Raw genomic sequence first — 24530 nt, forward strand, 5'->3', positions numbered from 1 at the left:
GCCAAAGTGTCTATAGTACTTACTGCTTCATATCGCTGGTCAGATACTCACAGTGTCTATTTGTTTTCTGTTTTCTGTTCCACTCTGTTTCTTTCTTCTTTGTAATCTTCTTTTAACCTCACACTTTGTGACAGAGCGGTGTCTAGGTTGTAAATGGGGCTGCGTATACAGTATTTGGGGCCAGGACAGGGGGGAAGAGGGCAGGTGGAGGTTCCAGATATGGACCCAGATCATCCCGATCAGTTCTGCAGAAGCCCACCCTGGCAACCCTCACTGGCAGAGCGAACAGATGCTCAGAATGGCAGCACCTTCACACACGCACCCATGTCCCGCTCGCAGAAGGAGCTGCGTTCTATAAGCAGTCAGCGTGTCGTCCATCGGACAGCTGCTTTCACTGGCAACTCAGCATGTTCGTGATTTACAAAATGGAGTAATGTGCCAGGCCTGCACTGTGACCGCAGATTGCAGTGGAGACGGATTACAGATGGGACATTGTTCTGTCTCATACACATACACACAAAACCAAGAAACAAAAGAACTTGGTACACGTTTCCAGAAGTCAAATATTGATTTAGTTTGGAATTTCAGATTGTGCAACGTGACAAGGAGACAAAGTTTGATCGGAGCGATTTAAGAAAAAGATAATATTATTTCCATGTTGGAATAACCCAGCGACTGTAAGTTGTTTGTATTTTTTGAGGGTTTGATATTATTTTACAGAGGAAGTGGTTTCTTGCTGAACTTCCCCTGTCCTTTGTGTGTCTGTACAGATCTGGAAGCACGAGCAGAGTCATTTGAAATGGTATCTATCTAATTATTTCACCATCACACCAGGGATATTTTCTTAACTGGTCTCCAGCAGACTTAGAAAAACAGTTTGAGAGACTTCAGTCTCTCTCCAATATCTCTATTAGGTAGCTAAATTATCTTCTGGTTCAGCCCTGCATTTTTGGGAGGGCGAAGCAAGGGCCTCATGATGCCTTGAAGGAAGAGCTGTGTGGCCTCTCTATGTATACTCCTCCTGCTGCCACCAGAACCATGAGGTTATCCTCCAGCCCTGCATGGTATTCTGTTAATTGCTCTTTCTCAGTTCAGAAACAGGGTAATAATATAAAGGAAGGTCACACAATGTGCTGTACTCCCTCACAACCAAATGTCTCCCGCACAAAACAATGCCATTTTGGATTGGTAGATATTGATGAATTTAATTGTACTCTGCTTTGGATCATTAGTGGGTCCTATCCCCCACTGTATTGGTGAATGGGGAACTCAGTGGTGTAAAGTTTAGAATGGACAGGCAGGAAATGGAAAGTATTTTAGCATGGTGGTGGAAACCAGTAGAAAGCAACTGCAAAAACGTATTTCTGCAATACACAGATTTTCCCAATCACTCATTCGGTCTCAGCCTTTTCAGAAGCGAATCTGTGGCTAAGGCACCTGGATGTGGTTTGTTGCCTCTGATTCGGTCTGTTTGCACTGGCGAGTCCCACGTCACCTGATCCGGAGCGCTCGTCCGTGCCGGCCTGGGCCTCACCTGCGCACCTGCCTCTCTCTCTCCCCTGTCCCCTGTGTGGCCGCAGACATCATCGTGCTCATCGCCTCGGTGGCCGTGGTGTCGGCCGGAAGCCAGAGCAACATGTTCGCCACGTCGGCGCTGCGGAGCCTCCGCTTCCTGCAGATACTGCGCATGGTGCGCATGGACCGGCGGGGCGGCACCTGGAAGCTGCTGGGGTCAGTGGTCTACGCGCACAGCAAGGTAAGACCGCGCGGTCAGAGAGGCACCCAACTCTGAACCTTTACAATGCAGACTGGGATAAGACTCTGTTACACTTCCCATCAATACACTGCAGATGAATGTGGCTGTCTTAAAGGCAGCCAAGGCTGTTTTCTGGGAAATTATCAGGATTTAATATAACTTTCAGTTATAATTTCTCATTGTTTACTCATTGCAACTTGAAATACATGTTTAAGTGTGTTGAAAAAAGTCCAGTGTATAAAAATGAACCCAAGGGAAACTGTGTTGTTAGAAAAACAGATTAAATAAGAAATTATATTTTCGATACAATCAGGCACTTTCTCTGGGTTTCATTTCAATTTTGAAATTTTTAGTATTTGTTTTACAAACTTAATTTTTAAAGACTGCAGTTTTCTAAACAGCAAACAGTTCAGTGGATGATGAATTGTCAGTACTGGTAAGAGCTGGCTTAAATACCTGCTTTATCAAATGGCATATTGTGTCTCTTGTGTTTTATTCATATGAGCATGACTATGGTAAAAGTTTCAGGAAAATGCTGCTGTGACGCAAAAGGTCGGAGGGCTGAGCTGAAATCTAGCATATGGAATGTGGGTGAGATCAGTTTGGGGATTGCGTGTCTGCTGTGGTTCCTACTCTAATGCCTCTCGGAGCTCGGTCGCTTGACCTCATCAGTTTCATGTTCTGAGGATAATGACTTTGTGAGGCACTGTGGAGTCCAGAACGCTTCCCTTTGGGTTTTCTTGGTATGCGCACGAGGAAGTGTTTCTGGCAGACCTCTGTTATCATTGCGTTCCCCGGACGGACACTAATCTCTGTTTTAATTCTTGGGGATTACGGAAAGCATATTCGAATCCCCCTCGGTTTGTGCTTTAAGCCCGGAGAGCAGTTCCTGGCCAGTTCTACCTGTACTAGGGGATTGCGCTCCTGTAGTTATCATACAGCAGTGCGGCCGCACGCAGGAGGTGGTGATGGTCAACACAGCGTGACTCCGCTGAGCTTCTAGAACAGCAAACGGCATGTCCCTGCTCTTAGGCACGCCTGAGCAACTGGAAATAGCGCCCACTGGCACAGCCAAACCACACGCCTCCTCTTGGCAGAATTAGCCACCATTAGTGGGTATATTTGTGGCACGCACATCTATATTTTATGATTACAACCAGGATAATACGAGCTCCACAGTGCCCTTTATGGATTATGTATTTGGCTTCTTTCTCGAATTTGGTCTCCTTCCCTCCCATCACCAATTTTGTAAACAGCGGTGCAAGTTGTTACCATGGGCAAGGCCATAACAGCTGTGGCAGCAGCAGTCTCATGAACCGTATGTGTTGTCGTTGCAGGAGCTGGTCACTGCCTGGTACATCGGATTCCTGGTTCTTATCTTCTCCTCCTTCCTGGTGTACCTTGTGGAGAAAGAGTTCAACAAAGAGTTCGCCACATACGCAGATGCACTGTGGTGGGGAACGGTGAGCCACTTCCCAGAATCCACTTCTGCTGATGTGGAACGTAGGCGCTAATTAATTTTTCCGTACATCACGCACAGAGGCGCACAGCGTGTACTCAGTTTCCCGATCCTTGAGGAAACATAAAGAAAACATTCAGCGCACTCTGTCATCCTGTGAAACACTCTGTAAGAATCCAACAAGACTCTCACACTCTGCGTTTCTCCCTCTGTCTGACTGTTTCCCTCTTAAATCAGACTGTTTTTCTTTCCATGGTTACCCTTCACCCATTATTCCAGCAGTGAATGTCAATGTTTTGGCAGGTTCCAAAAAAGTGCAAACCATTGCCCTGCTCTTACTCCTGCCTTACCGTGTAACCCAGGGTAGCATTAAGGCTGGTGCACACACCAGCTTTTTGTGTTTGAGAAGGGTACAAGATAGATAGTTTATTGGCCATGTGTGGGTCACTGGAAACAAAACTGACCCTGACCCATCCCCTGACCACAAATGTCCCTACATGGCCACGCTTCCTGATGCAGGCTCAAGCCACGCCTTCTGCTGCTCTTGAGCGACAGTGATTTGTCTTTCCCAGACTTATCTGTGTTTTTCCAGGGACATTCCTAAAACATGTCAGCAGAGAGCATAAACCCTGTGTCCAAAATTAAATTACAAGAATGCAGCATTACAGCAAAATAAAATATTTATTGAATATGGGATTGGAAAAATGGGAACTTTTTTATACAGTCAGTTCAGAGGAAATATGAAGGGGTCACGCTTAAGAGCTGCACAGAAGCCTTGGCTATCAGACGCTGATGTTGAGCGTAGCATTTACACTGGTAAGGCAAATGGGATCGTTTGCTTTCTTCATCTTTTTGCTTTTCCTGCTTCCAATCACGTCCACAGTGGTTGGGCTTTACCGGCAGCTAGTGTAAACAAATGTCACAGTTTTTCTCACATTCACAAGGATTTCTTTCAGTAGCAGTACTTCTCACACACAGATACTGATTAAGAAAAAAAAAATTATGAAAATCCTGCAGGAATCAGTCGCTTTCATGTAGTGACAACTTTGAAGAGCATTCAAAACATGAGCACAAGGCTTTAATTTCCAAATATATTGATGCTGTAAACTCATTCATAATTTTGGATGTATTTGTGCTTCCATCATGACTGGAGAGTGATAGGCTTTTGATCACTGTACAGTATACCATTAAATGTATTTTTGTACTAGATATTTCGATGGCCATCACTACTTTTAAGACTTGTAATAAAAGATTGCCTGACCACTCACTTTATGAATCAATGTAAAATTACTGGCATAATTATGATATTATTTAACTTTTTTAGCTGATGATTATGTTACTGATAGAAAGAAAGATTCTGCCCTATAATTTGTAGTCAGCCAAATATAAACCCTCTTAAAAAACACACTTAACACCATTAGACACCATAACCATAATTATACAAAGAACACATAATGACACAAAATGACAGGAGTAATTTTTGACATACACCATGAGGCCAAATAAATACCTTCTGGAGAATATTGGCTAGAGAAATTGCCCTTTTTAAGTCAGGAGAAATCAGTCATTAGCCATAGTGTCCACAGAGCAAAATGAATAAATCACCTGATCAATAGGTTTCATTTTCTATCTCTGACAGCACAGGCAGAGATATGAGACATTAAGGTGGAGATGGCTAGAGGTCAACTGAGGGCAAGAGCTGGGTCGCTGAGATACAGTAGAAAAGACAGAATCCACATGCTAAGCCATGCGTGCACTCTACAGTGGAAAGATGAAGCCCTGCCAGTATCCGGGCGGCCCCATTGTCTCCAGCTCGGTATCTCCCACCAGCTCCATGTCACTCCAGGAGAACCAGGGAAACATCCATTCTAATCAACAAGCTTTTAAAAATTCCTCCGCAGAGAGCCGCCATTCCAGCGAATAGCATTTCAAGGCAGCCTTTTAGTATCAATCCGACAGATTGCACAGTTTTATTGCAGTTGTAAAATTTGGTTTGGCCTGCTCCCTGTTTAAGCCGCTGCCCAACAGAGTCAGGGCTGCTCATTTATTTGGGAGGAAGGGACAGAGAGAGCTGGCCGAGAGACTCTATACCAGTCAGCGAGGGGAAAAGGGGGCCATAAAGCCTCGGTTCAACTATCTGATAGTTTTAGTCCAAACCAAAGAGAAAACAAACCCAGTGATTGCCCAGCTGTAATGCTGCAGCAAGGCGATGTTTTGCTACGGATATTTATAGCGTTTGATTGGACCGCGTGAAATTTAAATTGCACCGGGGGACCGGGAGATCTATGTGGTATGGGTTACAATGGGGTTGTCTTTGATTAAGGAGTGCTATAGATCGTTGGGCTCTGAAGGGTTGTTTTTACAGCCTCTCGATTTAAAGCAGTATCCTTGTGCTGACCACAGACATTCCAGAGGGGTCTCTGTTGAATCACACAGAAGGAACACACACCATTATGATTGTTGGGGTTTTGGGGGGGAAGTGGTGTTGGTTAGAGGGGGTCGGGGGCAGCAGTATACTTATCGCTGGAACTCTGGGGCAGCTTTTTTTCTCCTGTTCAGATGGGGCAAGCCAGTACAGGAAGAACAGGACAGCTGACGCAGAGCAGCACCCAGTTTTTCCACTTAGTATGGCCTAATTGTCCAGAGTTGAAAAGACGTGTGTGGTCCTGCACCTCTTTCGCCCCTTGATTTATCTGTCCAAATGTCAAGAGGACGCTGGCTTTTTTGGAGCCGCATTGTAACAATAGAACAAGCTCTGGTCCCGTGCCTGTTTCAAGCTGTGAAATCCGGCCTGTCTCCCCCTCCCTCTGTGTCCTCAGATCACCCTCACCACCATCGGCTACGGGGACAAGACGCCCCAGACCTGGACCGGCCGGCTGCTCTCGGCGGGGTTCGCCCTCCTGGGCATCTCATTCTTCGCCCTCCCAGCGGTGAGTGCCAGGTCCTTGTGCCCTCAGGTTGATCAGTTGGCGCAAAAGCATAACTGCATTTGAGTACGGTCTACACTTTTGCCGTTCTGTTAAGTCCTACAAGGCTTGTCTTTTTGGAAGAGTGGCACTGTGCCCCACCCCCGCCCCCTTTGTGCACATAATCCAGTCTGTCCACCTGCTCTGCCAGTGAAACAAATGAAAGAGCCATTCCCACGGCCACTCCAGTTCTGCATTTGCCCGTTATGGGTCACTTAGTCATTTTATGCAATGGTTGCACAAAACACAGCGCTCAGCCTGCAGGCGTCCTCTCTCCTGAGGGGTAATTGCCATTTCCACTCTACTTACATTATCCAAAGATCATTCTCATTTTGTTTTATTTCAGTTTATTTTAAGAATTGCAACTCTTCATTTCTCTGAACTGCTGCACAAGCTCTTAGGGACAGATTAATGTTCCAGCATTGTAATCTTTCCTTGCTTAAAACTGTTAGCATTAGCTTTTTTGGACTGTTGGAAAAAGATCCATTGGAAGGACCCTTTGCTGTTGTGACAGTAATTCATTCTCCATATAAACACAAGGAACTTTCGAATAAACCTCCAAAAGCCTTCTGAAGGCAGCAAAAAAAGGCAAAGTGGGCCTTGGAGATCTCGGCCAGATTTTGAAAAGCGCATGACCCTCTGACTGTGCCCTGATAACGTGCTAGTGTCCGATGTGTCCGCAGGGCATTCTGGGTTCGGGCTTCGCTCTCAAGGTTCAGGAGCAGCACCGGCAGAAGCACTTTGAAAAGCGGAGAAACCCGGCTGCCAGCCTCATCCAGGTAAATCAATCTCCATGGGCCTCTCTGGGTTCCTCTCTGAGACAGGCACGGTTCCTCTCTGAGCCAGGAAAGTTTCCTCTCTGGGCCAGGCAAGTAAGAGAGAGAGCCCCTCCACCAGAGAGGTATTCAAACACAAGACTTAGTTTTGACGCAACTTCCATTTTTCAATTCCCTGGCAGGTTTTGTATTTTTTTCATTTTTTGTGATTGCAAACACCCTCTTGTCTCTCTCTCTCTCTCTCTCTCTCTCTCTCTGTCTCTCTCTCTCTCTCTCTCTCTCTCTCTCTCTCTTTCTTGCTTTCTGTCATGTTCACTGACTTTGAGTGTTCAGTGATGTAGCACCTGAGGCAGTATTATTCCTTCGTTCTTTATACCCACCTCTTTACTTCCCTTTAGTATTTCCTCTGTGTTTTCCTATGTATTTTCTTCTCATATAAACCCAGATTAATAGATTAATATCATATAACAGATTAATGGATTATTCACATCATTAGTATAAGGGAAGGCATTGTGTCCTTAAGTATCTTTATGTTGTTAACGTTTTGGTCAAAGCTTTACCATAGTTAGGGTTTCTCCCTCAGGATATTTTCTTTCACACAAAAACAGAGGTGCTGTTGGTTGTACACTATCAATGGAAACTTCATTTCTAGAGGAGTACATCAAGTGGACCTTCATCAAAGAATTAACTCAGGGTCCTGCTGTTCCAGTCTGTTTTTCTCTTCTCTTGGTGGGGGGGTTGAGTGGTCAGCTGTAGAGGAGGGGAGGTTGACGGGGAGCGCGGATATCGTGGCAGCCTGGGGCTGGTACAGGGTGTGTTAATATCCTGCTCACTGCAGCCCACATGTGAGGTGTCATCTTCCCCTCTTACTGTGCACCACCTGGGGCCAGGCACCACTGTTTGCACTTCTGCTGCTACAACATGAAACCCACACCTAATAACTGGGACTTCACTTTCATCTTTGATCTATTTCCCCTTTTACTATCTGAGAAACAGTGAAAAAAAGAAAGAGAAAAAAACATTTCTGACACTCCTGACAGTTGGAACACATCTTATTTGACCATGTCCAAAGGAAACATAGCAAATGTTGTAGACCTTGGAATTAGAATTTCCCAGAGGGCAACCCTTCATCACTGTAGAAGACGTTGTGGAAGATCATCAGTTATTTGCCAAAAGACTAAGTCTCAGATTCATCTCATTTTTTTTTCTTTAACTTTTTAATGAAATCTAAAACCTTTCAGCCCCTGTCTCTGACTAGCGAGGATCCAGGAACCATGGAGCTTTAACCTGACCTCCTTCATCTCCTGACTTTCTCTCTACTCACGAAGTGTGTGCGAGGAGAACACAGGGCACGTGATGGACTGTCCCCACCTTTCTTTCAGTCTCCCATCTCATGTCCTGATACCCTCTCCCCTGTTCCCGTGAACGTGGTTTAATTTCCCGCCTTCTCCCCTCATCCCGGGGCGAGACGGCTGCCTCTGAGGGCCCCATGTACGTGTGTCCACCCCCCCCGTGTTGGTTACAGCTGTGACCTCACCATGTTGTGGTTCCCCTCCTTCCCCTCCCCCCCGTGCCCCTCTGTGTCTCTCCCACTGCACCAGGCTGCCTGGCGCTTTTACTCCACCGACGGTAGCCGGCCCTACCTGACTGCCACCTGGCGGCACTATGAAAGTGTTCTCCCTCCCCTCAGGCATGTATCGACGCCACGAGCCCAAGATAGAACCTGTGACTTGTATTGTTTTTTACTAATCTGCTTTTTCAATTTTTTTTTTTGTTTTGTTTTGTTTTGTTCCTTTATCCCTTCTTCTTCTGGCCTTGTTCTCCTTTTGTTTTGTTCGTTTTTTTCCTTTCCCGTTCTTCTTGTTTCATATATTCTGCATGTAGTGTGTTTGGCGTAGTTATGCGGCTGATGAGAACTCGGTTTCCATTGCTACCTGGAAGCCTCATTTGAAGGCGTTGCATACCTGCAGCCCTACAAAGTAGGTACAACTATGGCAGCTGGTGTTGTATTTGGTGTCTGTGCTCCTGTAGCTTTCTTTTTCCTTTTTCCTTCTCCTATTAATTGGTATTTCTGTTTTTCTCACTCTTTAACTCAACATAATTATCTTTGTTACTTTCCATGTTCTGTTAATTTCCTTTTAGTATATTCATACATACTGTATATGAGTTATACTTTGCATTTTATTTAAAAAAATGGTTCACAGCCATCAAACAGACCAGTATTATCCAGGCTCCTTCACTTGTTGTTTCATATCTGACCAGCATGTCAAACAGATACTCATACAGACACAAACGTTTCCTTTTATTTCTGTTTACTGAACAGATGATTACCCTGCCACATGTACTGCAACACTAAAAGACTGAATCAACAGACTCCATTCTCTTCTGATGCTCAGAACAGTGATACAAAATTCCAATGAGCCAATCAAACTTTATGAAGTGCGCTATGCTTCCTAAAATGTAATTGCGACAAAGATGGAATAGGTAGCCTGATAAAAAGGTATATACTCTGCCAGTCATTTTGGAGTGTGACAAACTTGCTGGTGTTTAGAAGGAGCCTGGAAATATTGGGCAAGCCATCTGCTGAAACACGCACACACATATACACGCACACACGCACGCATATACACTCAGATTGATACTCTAAAAGGGCAATTTGCCCTGGTCTTCATGTAAGATCCACACCTAGACTGCACATTAGATATCTGGAGAGAGGGATGGACATGATGTAAAGTCACTGTACTGGGATTTGCTCACTATCCTCAACTTCAGACATTTGTGTGTCTGAGGGCACTGATGCCGCAGTGCCAGCAGTATTACACCATCTAAAAAGTCTGTGCTGCACTTTTTAGTTTAAAACATACAAAGTCAGACATAGACACATTAAATTAGAACAATATGAAATATGCAGGTCCCTTCATCCTTGGTGTAGCTCCCTGTCTTTGCCAGCGCTTTCCTAGTATGCCTGGGTACGTACTGTGCATTGCCTGCATGAGTGCTTGCTGTCTTTTACCAATACATGTGGTTTGTCTTGTGGAATGGGCAGAGAGTTGCTTGGATTGTGTTTAGTTTTTTTTTCTTTCTCAGTGTCTTGTGGTATGATCTTGTGCTTGATGGTCTGTGCATTTTTCCAACCAAATGTATCCTTATGTGCAGCCAACAAAGGTGAATATGTTACAATGGATAGCTGTGATAACTTTCTGATATATGTAATTTTCTGTGAGTGTGACCATGCTGTGTTTGCAGCTGCCAGTAACGAGTCGCATTTTAACGAAGAATTAATCTCTGGAATCTTGTCCCCTCTCTGTCACCTCACACCTGAAGGAAAGACCAGGGGGAGTCCTCTACAAGGTTTGTAACACTTATTTTCACAAAACCATCCAAAATCAGAGTGAAATAAGTAATTTGTCAGGATTTGGTAGTATGTCTTTTTCCTCTATCATTATATCTTTTGGTGCTGGTTTTGCTGTTGAAGGAGTATATGACACTGAATATGAAAAATGAAGTGGATAATAGACCAGAATAATATTTCAGCACACACGAGGACCACTCCAATTACATATCCAGATGTTTCTTGCGGTGATTTTTATCTCAAATCAATCAAACCAGTTTTGAAATCAACAGAGAACAGAGGTTTTTTTCTGAGCTTTGTGAGCGGTGCTATCTTTCGGCAGTGGGGCCTTCGCCTCTCTGGTCGTGTCCTTAAAAAGCAGGCCGAGAGGAAGAGTGTCTCGTCAGTGAGGGTGTCCGACTGCGTTCCCCAAACGCGGGACCCTCATTCGTCACTGTCTGCTCCACTTCGGCCCCGAGGGCCGGACAAGCGGCTGTGGGATGACGCAGTTTTTCCATTTGGCCTTATTTATGTTGCTCGTTAGACTCCGGTCGCTGCGCACCCGTAGGCTGCCGGGGGCCACTCAAACCCAAGCTGCGGAGGCTGTCCGTCAGCCCCTCGCTGCCGTGACAGTGCCACAGCATGATCTCCAGGCTCCAGATTTAGCCCCAGTTTGTAAACTTAAACAGGAAGTACAGGCTTGGCTCGGAAAACGGCTGTAATAAAGCACCCGTCACGAGGGGTCTTCAGGAGAGGGATGGGACACGGGACAGGGTGTGCGGTCCTGTCAGTGGAAAGCGATTCCAGCCACTGTTCAGTTGAGCCACCGGGGTTTTTCAATCAAGCCAATGGCTTTTTTTTTTTCCTTAGCACACTACCATTCGTCTGTCAGAAGTGTCTGCTGGGGACATGCAGAGTTATAGGGTACTTTGAAATAAAAAAATAATTAGGTTTATTATACCCACTTTTCCTGAGTATTTCAATTAGTTCTGTAATTGCATTTGTATGAGTCAGGGTGACATTTAAAAGAACAAAAACAGAGAAAGAAAGGGAAAAAAATGAGAGTGGAGAGCTGAGAGGGTGATGTAATTTATGGTTTGTTTTCAGTGTTACACAACAGTGGTAAATTAGGGCTCCTGCAAACAGGGCGCGAGAAAACCCTAAAGGCGAAAGATGAGGGACTGTTCTTTCGGGCTGGCCCGAATTGTTCCTTTTATATTCCATAATGTAAGCCAGCAGACAATACCAAAATTACTAAAGGAAATGAATTTGTGTTGGCACAGCAGGAGCTCAGGGGATAGAGGGAAGACTACAAAATCTGATAAATGAGGAGCAGGTTTGCAGAGCTGATGGAGAGAAGCCACTGTGTCGGCTGTAAAAGCCCTGAAACCTTAGAGCGGATCAGAGTGTGTCAGTGCACAGTGGATCCATTGCAATGTCTATTTGCTTAACAGTGGTCCATGTCCAGGGCTACTTACATCACTGACTTTTTTTTACATGTTATCCATTTACATGTACAGCTTGATACATTGAAGCAATACAGGTTAATTTTATTGCTCAAGGCCACAACAGCACTGCTGCACCCAGGATTTGAACTGGTTTGCCTCTGGTTATGAGGAGTCCGGTTCTTTCTTGCCGCACTGCCGGCACACAGAGGCGCAGGGGGGAAGTGTAGCAGGCAGATGTGAGGCTGCAGTGCCCCGTTTCTGACCACTGTGACAGCCAAATAGGTGGCAACAACTTTCATCCCACCTCCAGTGGTCTGCAGTGCTTTTCCCCAGAGAGAGAATCCTCTTCATCATCTGTATCTCTAACACCACGTTCATTTTCATGCTGCACGGTACCCTCAGCCGATTCACTTTATTGAATCATATCTGAATGAATGAATGAATGAATGAATGAATCATATCATCTCTGTTGCTCATGAAAAGTCTACCTTTTTATTCATGACAACATTCAGAATTAATGGAAACCTGGCTCACCTAATACAAAAGTGTTGATTGAGTCTCATTGAGTCAAGGTGTGTGTGTGTGTGTGTGTGTGTGCGTGTGTGTGTGTGTGCGTGTATGTGCGTGTGTGTGTGTGCGTGCGTGCGCATGCATGTGTGTGTTTAAACCATATCAATGTTTAATGAAGTGCCTATCCAAGATTTGCCCTTTTTTATTGCTTGACTCAGCGCTCATCAAACTGTGAAACGATACCACTGTTGAAATCCAGTAAAATTAGCAAAAATGATACAGATGGATGAATCATCAGCTACATTTATTTCAAAGGGTAGTCATTCCTTTTTCTCAACTTAAATTGTTTTGTCTACAGTTTCTAAATGTGAGTGCTTCTGAGAAAGAACAGCTTTTCTTCTTCTTGGTGAAATAACACGTGACCATCTATCTCCCCTCATTCCTAGTAAGGTTCTTAGTAATAAACAGAAGCTCTTCAGGAGGTATACCACACGGAAACATAGGTACCCAGCATCCCCCCTCAGTCATATGATCTTTGAGAATGCTAGCTAACCGCAGGTGCATGGATTAAAAGATGCCCGTACTCCCACTCCACCTACGTCATTGGCGGTTTGTCTTGATTTGGGGGAGGGGGGTTGGCTTATGAAAGTTTAAGCTCGATAGGCTACTTTCACTAAGAGCTTTTCTGCGTAAATGTTATACTGGCACTGTAAGTTGCAGCTCAAGGCAGGATTCCATTCATTCCATATGATTTACAGTATATTTGTTTAAAACCTCTAGCTCTCATGTACACTTGTATGAAGGGGATATGTAGCTGAAGCCAGATAGCTAGTCAACAAAATAAACAGTTACAGATACTACATTTTGTACTACATGTTCTACTAGTCAACAAATACTGGGATAGCCCAGTTCTACCTAGGGATTGGATATGAGATAAATAATATATTAGGCTGTTAAGTATTTTGTTATCTTTTGCCTGCTATTTGTCTTAAGTTAAGTTGCTAGATAAGACTTGATAGTTATAATTAGCTACAGCTACTTGCCAACTCATTTTTGCTTTCTAACTAGCTGACTAATTTAGCAAGCCAAAATATTAAAGCATTGATGTTCAGCACAACTTCTAACTGCATAGCTCAAGAATGCATGGAGTGTAGAAAATGTCCAACACATAACATTAGCAACCTCAGATTTTTAAATCCAGATAGCATGTGTATGAAAAAAATACTTTGGCTATAAAGGAACAGTATAATTTCTGCCTACTGCCATCACAAATGAAATTGCATTTTTTTGTCTGTATCATTAAAGGTTTTGGAATTGATGTGATTATACATTTCAGAAAGATTAAATATGACTAGGTGTCAGTGTAGATTCACTTTCATATGTGACTTCTTCATGTCGGCCATAGGAAACGTTACTGACATGTTAGGAAGCCAGGAAGCTAGCGTGCCAGCTTAGGCAATGCGGGAGTTCTTGGTGCAACTAGCCTGCTTTGGTGCTGCCTGCTGCCTGGTGGTTTGACCCACAGAGACAGAGTGTACATTTCCCACCCGCCAAGTACAGTTGCATGAATACTGAAGCCTGAGAGCCGTATGTGCTGCATGACTTAGCACTACAATCACACCTCAGTCATACAGGACCATTGATAAACCGCTGCCTAAATGCAGGCATTTTCTGCCTATAGCTGCCTCAGCAAGCGATAGTGTAATTGCAGTTGGGTTTGGGGTATTGTCACCAAGCCTTGCACCAAGGCCCTCCACTGCACACAGCTTGCCCAGTATAAATGGCATTGGTGGGACCTTGGGATCTACAGTTAATATGGTTTTACAGTCACTGCCAACAGTGAAAATTCCATCAATATTTGAATGGATCCAAAAACGTCATATAACCGTTTCCGCTTTGGCTCCTGTAGTGTGATTTTTGTGTGACACTCAGTTCACATGGATTTATTTAGTACCCAGTACAGTGTGACATTTATTGACTGTCATGAAAAATTAACAGGGACAGTCATTCACATATATGTTCTACCTCTTTGACCATTGCATCCGGTAGTCATAACATTTCAGTCACTTAACAAATGAAAAAGTGCCCGTGCTGAATACCGATACAGCGAGGCCTGTGTAGGGTGATTTGAGAAGGTCAGGTGTTTAATATACAGACACAGCGCTACGCCTTGCTCCCCCCTGCTGCCTGCCTGGAACTCTTCGCATGCAGATGTCATGATGAAACCCTGCCACAATATCCCACCAATGCCCACACGTAGCTTCTGGCTGTTCTGCAAACGGACACGACGCAGACCTGGGCTCGTGGTCTCGCTCCCTTCGCCGCTCCTGCCTGCAAATTTATTGGTCGTTACTCCAAGCTCCTGAAATCGAGTGCCCCCTCCTCCCCCAGAGCTTTGTTAGTCCATCATTGTCAGAGGCCCTGATGCAGCGAATCACTGAGTCATGGATGCAGAATGATGGAAATGCAGAAGGTCTTGCTTGAGCATCATGTCTGCTGTGTTACAGCATCCCCTGGGCACCTACTAGGGCGCATGGTGATGTCTGATGGTCATTTCCACACCCTTACAGTCTGGCCCAAATATATATATTTGACACTTAAATGTATATATGCTGAAGGGCTAGGATAAATGACGTACATTTGTTGATAACAGAGCAGCATAAGATTCCTTTTTGCGTGAAGCCATTAGAATAAAATTGAATAAAAGGAAATATCAATGCTCAAAAAAATCTAGTGCTACGCTATACAGCTTCATGTGGGTCAGATAAGAAGGTAAGGATGAAATAAAACTGAAGAGTAGTTGTGTTTATGATGAACATTTTATTCTTCCCTCTGGTCATGTCTGAGGATAATCAATATCTCCACTCTGCACATTGTCCAGAAGTGGAATGTGAATGGTGATTCCCTCCTTCTCTGTCTTTCTGTCCCTCCCTCCTGCAGTCAGAAGCTGAGCTTTAAGGAGCGTGTGCGGATGGCCAGCCCCCGTGGTCAGAGCATTAAGAGCCGACAGACGTCGGTGACTGACCGACGATCTCCGGGTGCCGACATCAACACAGAGGGAACCAGCCCGGCCAAGGTGCAGAAGAGCTGGAGCTTCAATGATCGCACCAGGTTCCGCCCCTCACTGCGACTCAAGAGCCAATCCCGGACCACTCCTGATGGTGAGTCTCCCACACATCTTCTCATTGGTTGATTGGATGATTGATAAATGCACTCAGCACTACAAAGATTGTAGAAAATGGAGATTTGGCCTTTATGCTTCTACCGCTCTGCAGTTACACGTATGCTTTAATAATGGTTAATATTTAGCTGCATTTAGTTCAGAAACTAGTGCAGATGCTCAGATATATCAAGTAGTTTTATATGTCTTCATCACGGAATATAATCGTTGAAACTGAGTTTGGGTTCAGAGTCCGATACATCTCAAAGGACAAATGAGGAAGATATCGTTGTCAAGATTTGCCCAAATATCGAGGGCCTAATTATTTGTGGGGGAGTACAAGTCTTGCTGGTTGAAAAATGCTGGGAATCGCAATGTTCTATCCTATTCCTATTAGACTATGCCAAGAAACGGGAGATGAATGAGGTCTTACCTTCTCCAGTCTCATTGGGCTCTTTGTAATGAGGGGTTAGTGGTACGCCGGTATTATTGTTTGCAGAGCTGTCCGTGGCAGTTCAGGCACCCTGTGAAGAATGTTAATGCTTGTTTGTTGTGCCCTGGTTGGGTTCTGGCCGCTTGGAGAACGGAATGCCAGTGCGATAGAGGGGCCAGCTGGCATGGGCTCCCATCAAAAGCCCGGCCTGCAATAACCAGCAAATCCAAACAGAGAGCTGGCTAACTATTGAGTCCGGGTCTCAGAGGCTTTTTCTGTTACACGGAACCTTATCATCATCACGGTGAAGCCAGCCGCAAGAATCAAATATCCTCTCCCTGGGTAAAATCAATAACCTTCTCAAATGGACAATTGCACTTGAAGGCTGTGCTTTTAGGTGAGACTGACTGTTTTTGACTTTGGATAGCCACCAAAGACATCTCCCAGTGGGATGAATAACATATGAAACAGAGGTAAAGGGATTGGTGCAGGATTATGGACTTAATTCTGCAGATTTCCTCTACACGATGTTCGTGGCCTCAGTTTATAGCGTCAGTTCTGCTTGTCTCCCAAAGGGAGTGTCACATTTCCCAGCGCATTTCACCTTCTCTCTTTCAGACATTTCACTTGTCAGCAGTTTTCATTGACAGAAACTTCTCAGTTTTTGCTTTAGGCCTGAAAATGGCTTCAAGGTCATTCTTGGCCCCCTTTTGCAGCTGGCATGACTCTTCCTCTGTGGTAATGGCAGCGCTAGCAGTTGGAGCAGAGGGGATATGCCGAGAGACCACCCTGGGCATAATGCAGGGTCAGGAGGACTGAACAGCTCTTGTATGCAATAGGAATGACCCATCAGGCTCTCTGTTCTCCTAGCAGCCAGCTCACTGGTTGACCAATCTACAGCTTGGATTGGCTTGCTCTCGGATGAGCTGTAGACTGGCCATTGTTTTGAGCCATTTTCTTTTCAGGGTAGTGAAGGGTCTGTAATGGTGTTCCACTCAATGCGAACCCATTTGGGCCTCTAATGGATGATTTAGGTGAAGAGCTGTGATAGCAGTGCTGTCTAATATTGTGTACCTTCGAATGGTAAGTTGATCTGGATAAGATGGCTAAATGCCAAATAACTAATTGTAAAGGCAAATGATCTGCTGCGGCTCTCAGCGCACCCAGGAATGAGACATGGTGCACTCTTAGGTTCAAGTAGTGCTCAAGCCTCTCCAGTCTCTCTCCTCCCTCCAAAAGCAAGCTCCGGCACTCTTAATGTTGAACCGTCAATCGGGTGTCTGCGCAGGAGGCATGCTATCACTGCTGTGGAAAAAAGGCGCGGCGTTCACATTCTGAAATTCACCTGGTCGCTGTCAGTCTGAGACCATCATCATAACTGCATAGGGACTCACAGATGGAAAGACCTGTATTACAGGCAGAGCTAACCCACTACCTTCGAAGACTCACAAAGGACAGCGCACATCGAACGAGTAACAACGCTCCCAAGGATGAGAATGAGAATAATGATAATGTTGATGGCAATGGTGATGATACAAACAGCGTGGGAATGTCCCACGGTTCCTCGTTCAGGCTGGGCTCGAGTGGCCCGACTCAACCCCGAGGAGGGCCCGGGGTAGCAGCGGCGGCGGCGGCGTTGGCTCTCTAGCTCAGCGGAGAGGGCCGGGGGGAGTTAATAACGCCCCGCGGCCACGGCGTGCCATTTGGCTGACCGTGCAAAATCCCCAGTCCTCCAGAGAGCCTCTCCGCTCTCTCCGCGACTCACTGAGCGCTGTTTCAGGCCCCTGCAATGCCGGAATCAGCCGTGGCCCTGACGGGACTGAGGTCTACCTCAGAAACGCAGGGCGACGTCTGCAGCTGGGAGCAGACGGCTATAGCACTGCGGAAAACGCAGCCTGTTTATCGTTTGTGTGCGAGCACGTGTGGTGTTTGTGTATCTTGTTAAAAAGTTCCTGCTCTTTACTTCTGGACAGTTAGCCCTCCACCAGTTGATATAATTAATCCAGTTGACTGTGATACCCCTGGCTGTTTGGGCCTTCAGGGCATCCAGGCTCTCTGGAGGCTATAGGAGTGAGATTGACAGACAAACGGCAAACCCTTCCTGCAGGGCTCATATTCTGCAGCATTTAGCTGTGACTCCGGGCCATAGACAAACTGCTCTTGGGGAAAAAGTGCTCATCTCTGCATTTCACTACTTGTATCACCCCCATATTTGCTGCATAGTGCATAACATTCATGATGTCTCTGCTTTGTAACAAATGTGTCTCATTAGCAGTATATCAAGTAAAGGCCATTGTTCGCTATTTTTCTTTGTCTGGTGATGTTGTGCCTAAGTCAAGCTAGAGGCACTACGCTGTTTCCTGTTTGTAGAGTTCAGGTTTGAGAACCAAAGATCCGACTGCAAATAATTAGGGTGAACCAGTTATAGTGGTCTGCTGACAGGGTAAGCATTTAGTTGGAACTTCATTGCATCAGCTATATTGCCTAGCTTCATCTGGGATTTGTGATTGTGACAAGAGCGAAGATGATCACTTGCAATGCTCCACACGCTCATCTGTGACATGGCGAAGCCATCACCACCCCTCACTCTCTCTCTCTCTCTTTCCCTCTCTCACTCTGCCAGCTGACACCAACCTGGGCGCAGAGGACGGCTTCGATGAGAAGGGCTGCCACTGTGAGATCTCAGTGGAGGACCTAACGCCGCCCGTCAAGTGCGTCATCAGAGCGGTCAGGTGAGAGGCTGACGCCGTGTTCAGAAAGCGCCCCCCCCCCCCCCCCCCCCCCTCGCCGCTATGGTAGCCGAAGCCCCCCCCGGCTCAAGTCACGCCGCCATAACGTCTCAGGAGCCGGTTTCCCACCCATTCAGACTGGGCAGAGAGCACATTTACATTTACATGTTCGTCATTCGGCAGACATTCTTATCCAGAGCAACTTACAAAGTGCTTCTTTACTAGTGTTTACGTTACTTTGTAAACATCACTAACTACATTACTAATGTTTGCTTTTTTGAGTATTTACAAAAGAGGAGATAGAGAGGTGGGGGAGGGGAAATACAAAGAAATTCCAGTCAGAAGAGATGTGTAAACCTGTTCCGCCACCATGTCCAGATGGTGGCTGGGCCACTGGAGATGTTTGTCAGGGTGGGTTCAGACTCAGTGCTGTGCCCCTGACCCTGTCCACCCCCCGTCAGAGCCGGGAGGCTCTGATGAACCAGGACAGCGTGTTCCTGTCATCATTCTACCCTCTCTCTCACTGTGGCCCTGAAAAGCGAGCTGGCCCACTGCTGCGAAGCCCGCGGTGCCACTCCTTGTCCCCGCCCTGCCCCACCGCGAAACTCGGCCTAGCCCCTCACCCTTTCGAGTTTAGACAAAGGATCACTTCCACTCTCGCCCCCCTGTGCCCCGCCTCTCAGCTCCGGCCAGGCCGGGTGCCACACTGTGGGGGACGCTCTCGTGTTTATCACCGGAGAAGAATCTCCCGGTTTCAATCTGCTCAGAGCCCTGCAGGTGTGCTCATTCATTCACGCCATCTTCCCAGGACGATTGGTTTACTTGCTCACAGCCAGAGATGGGGAAGAGAAGTGTTATCACTGCGAGTCATTACCAACGGTGTTTTCTCTCAAAATGGGAAGAGTTTGCTTCAAACAGAGACAAGCCCATGTGTGTAGGAAGGAATAATAAATGACATGCTATTACCAGCTGTGATGCCATGTTTTTAATGGCAACAAAGCTACAAAATGATAATATTCAATACATCGCATCACTGGGCAAAGCTGAAAAAACATATGAATACTTTTTCAATGTACATAGTATGAAGTATTTAATGGAAATGAGATTTACACACATGATTTGTCAACATACATACTGAGCTACCCTCCTGAGTCCTGAGCTTCTGGCCATTTTTTATTTGTTGACTCCCTCTAGTGGCAGAGTGTGTACAGTGCAGCGCAGCTCGAAGAACTGGGACATTGCCACGCTCTTAACCTCTAACATCTGTGCAATTACATGCTTTGAAGATAACAACCAGTCCAGAGAGAATAGCTGTTTATGAGTAGGGCTCTGAATGGCAGCTGAAGCTCATAGGGGGCCCTGATTGAAAGTTCAATCACGCAGGAACTGGAGAGAGAATGATAAGGGCCTGTAGGGCTCTCCAGGGACGGCTTCCTCTTTACCATGAACATCCCATAATAAACAACCAGCCTAACCCATTAGTAACAGCCAGGCATGTTTAGTATTAATTCCACATTTTCTGGTTATTTTAACAACATGTATGAACTTTGCTGCATCAGCATTACAGTATGTGTGTGTTCAAAGCAGTAATGTATATCTAGTATTAAAATACATGCAAGATTAATTTTCATGATAATGTTTTGATCCCCTTCATACCTGTCATATGAATACCACAGTAAGTTTTGTAAATGAACTGGATTGCATTTTCCCAGCGTTTTGATTGATGCAATATGATTCCGGTTTGAAATAAAAAAAAAAACGGCTAAACGGATTAGGCAGTAGTAACGGTGCTGGTCCATTGTTTTGATCACTGTTTCTTCTGTGCTGACCGCTCTGCATCTCGATTCAGATACAAATTCCATTGGCAAGCGAGATCAGTATCAGTACAGAGTTTTGATTTGAAGCTTTCCCTCTGCTGGTCATTTCAGGATAATGAAGTTCCATGTGGCAAAGAAGAAGTTTAAGGAGACGCTGAGGCCGTATGACGTGAAGGACGTGATCGAGCAGTACTCTGCCGGACACCTGGACATGCTGTGCCGGATCAAGAGCCTGCAGACCCGGTGAGCCCCAGTAACACGCACACACGTCACACAGACACTGACACGGTGCAGCACTGACCTGGGAACGATGTCACAGACTCGGGCACAGGCAGAAGAATGCAATACAACATAGGTAAAGAGATAAAGACTCTGTATCTGAGAAACTGTAGAACCCGACCTGGGAACAGACAAAGACTCAACCACAGACAGGCATTATGCTGAGAACCAGGAATGCATGGTAGACATCGAGACAGATACAGGTGAGGGGAGATAAATAAAGTCAGTAAATAAACAGAAACAGATGACAGCATATCCCTCGCAAGAGCTGTTTGCTTTCCTACCAGTCAAGTTTGCCTGAGAAGCATATAAGATTTCCAAAATAACAGTAAGGGCATGGTGTCCCTCAGAAACACTCTGTGGGACTGCCAGCCCTCATACAGCTTCGGAAGAGTGTATCTCCTGTGAGCGGCCGCACTCCTGTTGCTCTGATGCGCGCACCGTGATTGACCCTGTGTCTGCCCTCTCCCACGCAGCCTGGACACCATCGTGGGTCCGCAGCAGACCCTGAGCAGCAGAGCCAAGACCTTTTCCTCCCCCTCTCTACACTTGTATTACAGCCAGCATGGGAGGAAGCACTCTGCCACGGGGTCAGCCCCACGCCCCTACACCATACCCTCCGGTCCTACCAACGGCCAATCGCAGGGCAGGACCTGGAGGGGGCACACACTCCATGCATGCTGCTTATATTCGCCAGGGAGTCCGGTGCTGGCACAACGCAGGCCTGTTCACTCATCGATAGGCTTCCCACGCGTCTTGTTCTCGATTCACTTCCTTTAATAAAACAGTTGTTTAAAGTATTCTGGCAAGAATGCACTTCAAGTTTAAATTCACATTTGCTATGTAACTATAGTATTATGTATAACTTTCATTCAAACCCATTTTGAAAATGAACAGTGATCCTCCAGCATTCGACTCCCTGATGACTGTGATTAGCTGGGGAATGTTTTCCATTGATTGGAAACATTTCATGTCGTGTTTTGACGTATCAAATGTCTTTGTCATCCTTTTCAAATCTCTCTTGCATGTGGCTGCTTTTGGGGCACTGTGATTCATGAAGCAACTGTATCTGGACACAGCTCATATCCCTTTACCCTCTCATTCTTCTGTTGGACATCTTACCCTCCTCATCTTAACCCTGTTGGGATTTAAGCACTAAGCACAGGCATATTAGAATTCCATGGTATCATATATTAATTTAGCTGGGACATTTTGAGGACCGAACATTTAAAGTTTCAGCCTCGCATGCACATTTCCTTGTCATTCTAGCACAGATCCTCTCACATTAAGCCAAATGTCCGGCCGTTAATATGTTTGCCCGCTTTACAACCTGAATCAAGTTTATCAAAACCATAGAATGTCATTGGAAGGAGAGCAACACATTCATATTAATTTGTTAACAACAGATCCCTTTTTGAAACCCAATCACTATTAACGCCTTCGTTTTCTCGTTAGCCACCCATCGTCCCGTAGCACATAGCGCAGACACCGCTGCCCCACCCGTGACTCTGTGTCCTCTAACCCTGCTGCCTCGTAGGTCCCGCTGTGGTGTCTCTGGCTGGGCGTGGTGACTGCTGAGATTACTGCTCCTCCGTTCAGCCCTGAATTGCCCCTCTCCCAGATCATTAACCCCTTGCCTGCCTTTGTCACAGAGTGGACCAAATACTGGGCAAGGGCCAGATTCCCGTGGACAAGAAAGTCAGGGACAAGCTCCTGTCGGACAGTGACACAATGGAGGACGTCAGCATGCTGGGACGCGTGTGCAAAGTGGAGCGGCAGGTAGGTGGGTGGGTGTTTGGGGGTGGGTGGGGGGCAGACCAGACCTCAGGAAACTGTGTGGGGGAAAGTTCCAGCTGCTAGGGTCTCTGTTAAAACTGCTGTTGGGGAAGAATTGATTGGCATCCATCACAAGCCTGCAAACAGACCAAATTCAGTACTAAGGGGCAAAAGTGACCAGCGTCTGTTTTTACTGAGTAAACTGTTTTCAGAATGCTGAGATGGTTATATTGAATGGCTACACTAAATGCAAGGCCTCCATCTCTGTACACTATATCAATGGAAGTTTTACTAGCTTAGCAACTCTGCCCTTAGGACTGGAGACGTTCAGAGCAAACAAGTATAATCAGCATTTATATTCACAAATAGGTAGCTATTCATTTTTGTTTAAAAACTTTACTGAAAAAAACAAACTTGCGGTTGCATGGTATTTGTTCAGGATACCACAGTATGTGTATATTTTGGAAATGTGCAAAAAAATAGATCAATTTCCCTCTGTCTAACCCCCAGCACAGCTAGTCCACAAGGAAACTTTTACAGAACCCGTGTTTCTGCCATATCACAATGAGTTCCTTCCTTTCTGTCCAGGTCCAGTCCATTGAATCCAAGCTGGACTCTCTGTTGGACATCTATAGGCAGGTGCTGCGCAAGGGCTCCTCCTCAGCCCTGACGCTGTCCTCCCTCCCCTTGTTTGAGCTGGAGCAGACCTCGGACTACCCGAGCTCCATCCTGAGCAAAGACCTGTCCTGCTCCACTCAGGTGAGCGGGGGCTGCGTGTCTCGCTCCACCAGCGCCAACCTGCCCCGGGGCCTGCACCTGATCCTGGCCCCCAACGAACTCAGCCTCAACCTGAACAACTCCCCCGCCGGCTTCCCGCCGTCGTCGTCCTCCTTCACCCCTTCGCCCCTGCCCCACGGGCAGCCCCCCACCCCCGAGAGCAACTCCACCAACACCCCCCCTCCCATCCTCACGCCCAACAACCTGTCCGGGAACCCCTTCCCCAGCCTGGCCAGGCCTCCGCCTCCGCCCCCGCCATCCGCGCCAGCCGCGCTGCAGCCCACCCCCGCGCCCCCAACCCCCGGCGCCGCCCCCGTCGCCTCCCAGGATGGCGCGGTGGCCCACCCGGCGGCCGTGGAGGCGGGAGGGGATGCCAGTCACGCCCGGGGCGGGGTGCAGCTGAGGAGCAAGCCCAGCGCCAAGGAGGAGGGCTCCTGGAGGAGACACCTGAGCCTGGAGGCCAAGCTGCTAGTGCCCCTGTCCCCTGCGGTGGCGGTGCCCGCCAGCGGCCTGGGCAAGTCCCTGTCAGTACAGAACCTCACGCAGCACGGCGCAGACTACCACCCCAACGTGTCGCCCAGTAGCAGCAGCAACGACTCCAGCGGCGGCATCCCCGGGGGCGGCTGGGGCGAGGAGGAGCTCTTCATCAGCGACAGGGACCTGGACGCCCGGCAAGGGGGCGGCTTTGACTTCCTGTCACAGCCCACGGCGGATGTCGCCTTCTCGGCGGAGCTCCTGAGGACTGGAGCAGGCGGGTCCTCCCACAGCCTGGCCAACATTCGGACCTCTGCCGGCAGCTCCGAGTCTCTGAACATGCCCCACGTGAGGCTAAAATAGACAGACATGCTGAACTCTCCGCCTGGACAGCCTTTTATTTTTTTGGGTGGGGTGGGAGGGGGTGGGGTTGGGGGTTGGGTGGTGGTGGGTAAACAGTTGGGTTGATGATTTTTTTTTTTTTTTTTTGATTCAAACATTTAGTACTTCCTCACATTTTGACCATACATCGCATATCATTGCATGGACTAAGAATGCATTTTACAACAAAAAAAAATGGGGAAAAAAGATGAGCGGGAAAAAGAATATAATGAAAAGAAAAAAGAGAAAAGCAGAACAAAAGCCACGGCATCCCGAAAGACGGTGGTGCTAGCCATGAACTCAGCCTTGCATGGCCACTGCATGCTGTAGCTCCACGGTTCATTCCACTGGTGAGGACTTACACGAACCCTGTTTCATTTAATGAACACGCAGGCCATACGCTTGTGTCTGCAGCTACTTCTAGCTGAACATCTGTTTGATAATTTTACAGCCATCGC

The 24530-nt window shown here is 46.6% G+C and overlaps 1 protein-coding gene across 2 annotated transcripts in view; it reads left to right on the forward strand.

The window, feature by feature from the left end:
- The window catches only part of kcnq5b (potassium voltage-gated channel, KQT-like subfamily, member 5b), a 122695-nt gene extending 98622 nt beyond the window's left edge, over positions 1-24073 (forward strand). Inside the window, exons 4-15 of one of the 2 annotated variants that reach the window (XM_036524688.1) lie at positions 1581-1756; positions 3094-3219; positions 6035-6145; positions 6865-6960; positions 8842-8936; positions 10282-10308; positions 15187-15407; positions 18463-18571; positions 20497-20628; positions 21141-21254; positions 22317-22443; positions 23029-24073. In XM_036524688.1, the coding sequence (XP_036380581.1) occupies positions 1581-1756; positions 3094-3219; positions 6035-6145; positions 6865-6960; positions 8842-8936; positions 10282-10308; positions 15187-15407; positions 18463-18571; positions 20497-20628; positions 21141-21254; positions 22317-22443; positions 23029-24054 (2360 nt within the window). In that variant the 3' untranslated portion in view covers positions 24055-24073. The remainder of the gene's footprint in view (positions 1-1580; positions 1757-3093; positions 3220-6034; positions 6146-6864; positions 6961-8841; positions 8937-10281; positions 10309-15186; positions 15408-18462; positions 18572-20496; positions 20629-21140; positions 21255-22316; positions 22444-23028) is intronic. The other variant, XM_036524695.1, reaches the window with a different exon arrangement.
- The last annotated feature ends 457 nt before the right edge of the window (positions 24074-24530 follow it).

Source organism: Megalops cyprinoides, chromosome 1, assembly GCF_013368585.1.
Source record: "Megalops cyprinoides isolate fMegCyp1 chromosome 1, fMegCyp1.pri, whole genome shotgun sequence".
NCBI lineage: Eukaryota > Metazoa > Chordata > Actinopteri > Elopiformes > Megalopidae > Megalops > Megalops cyprinoides.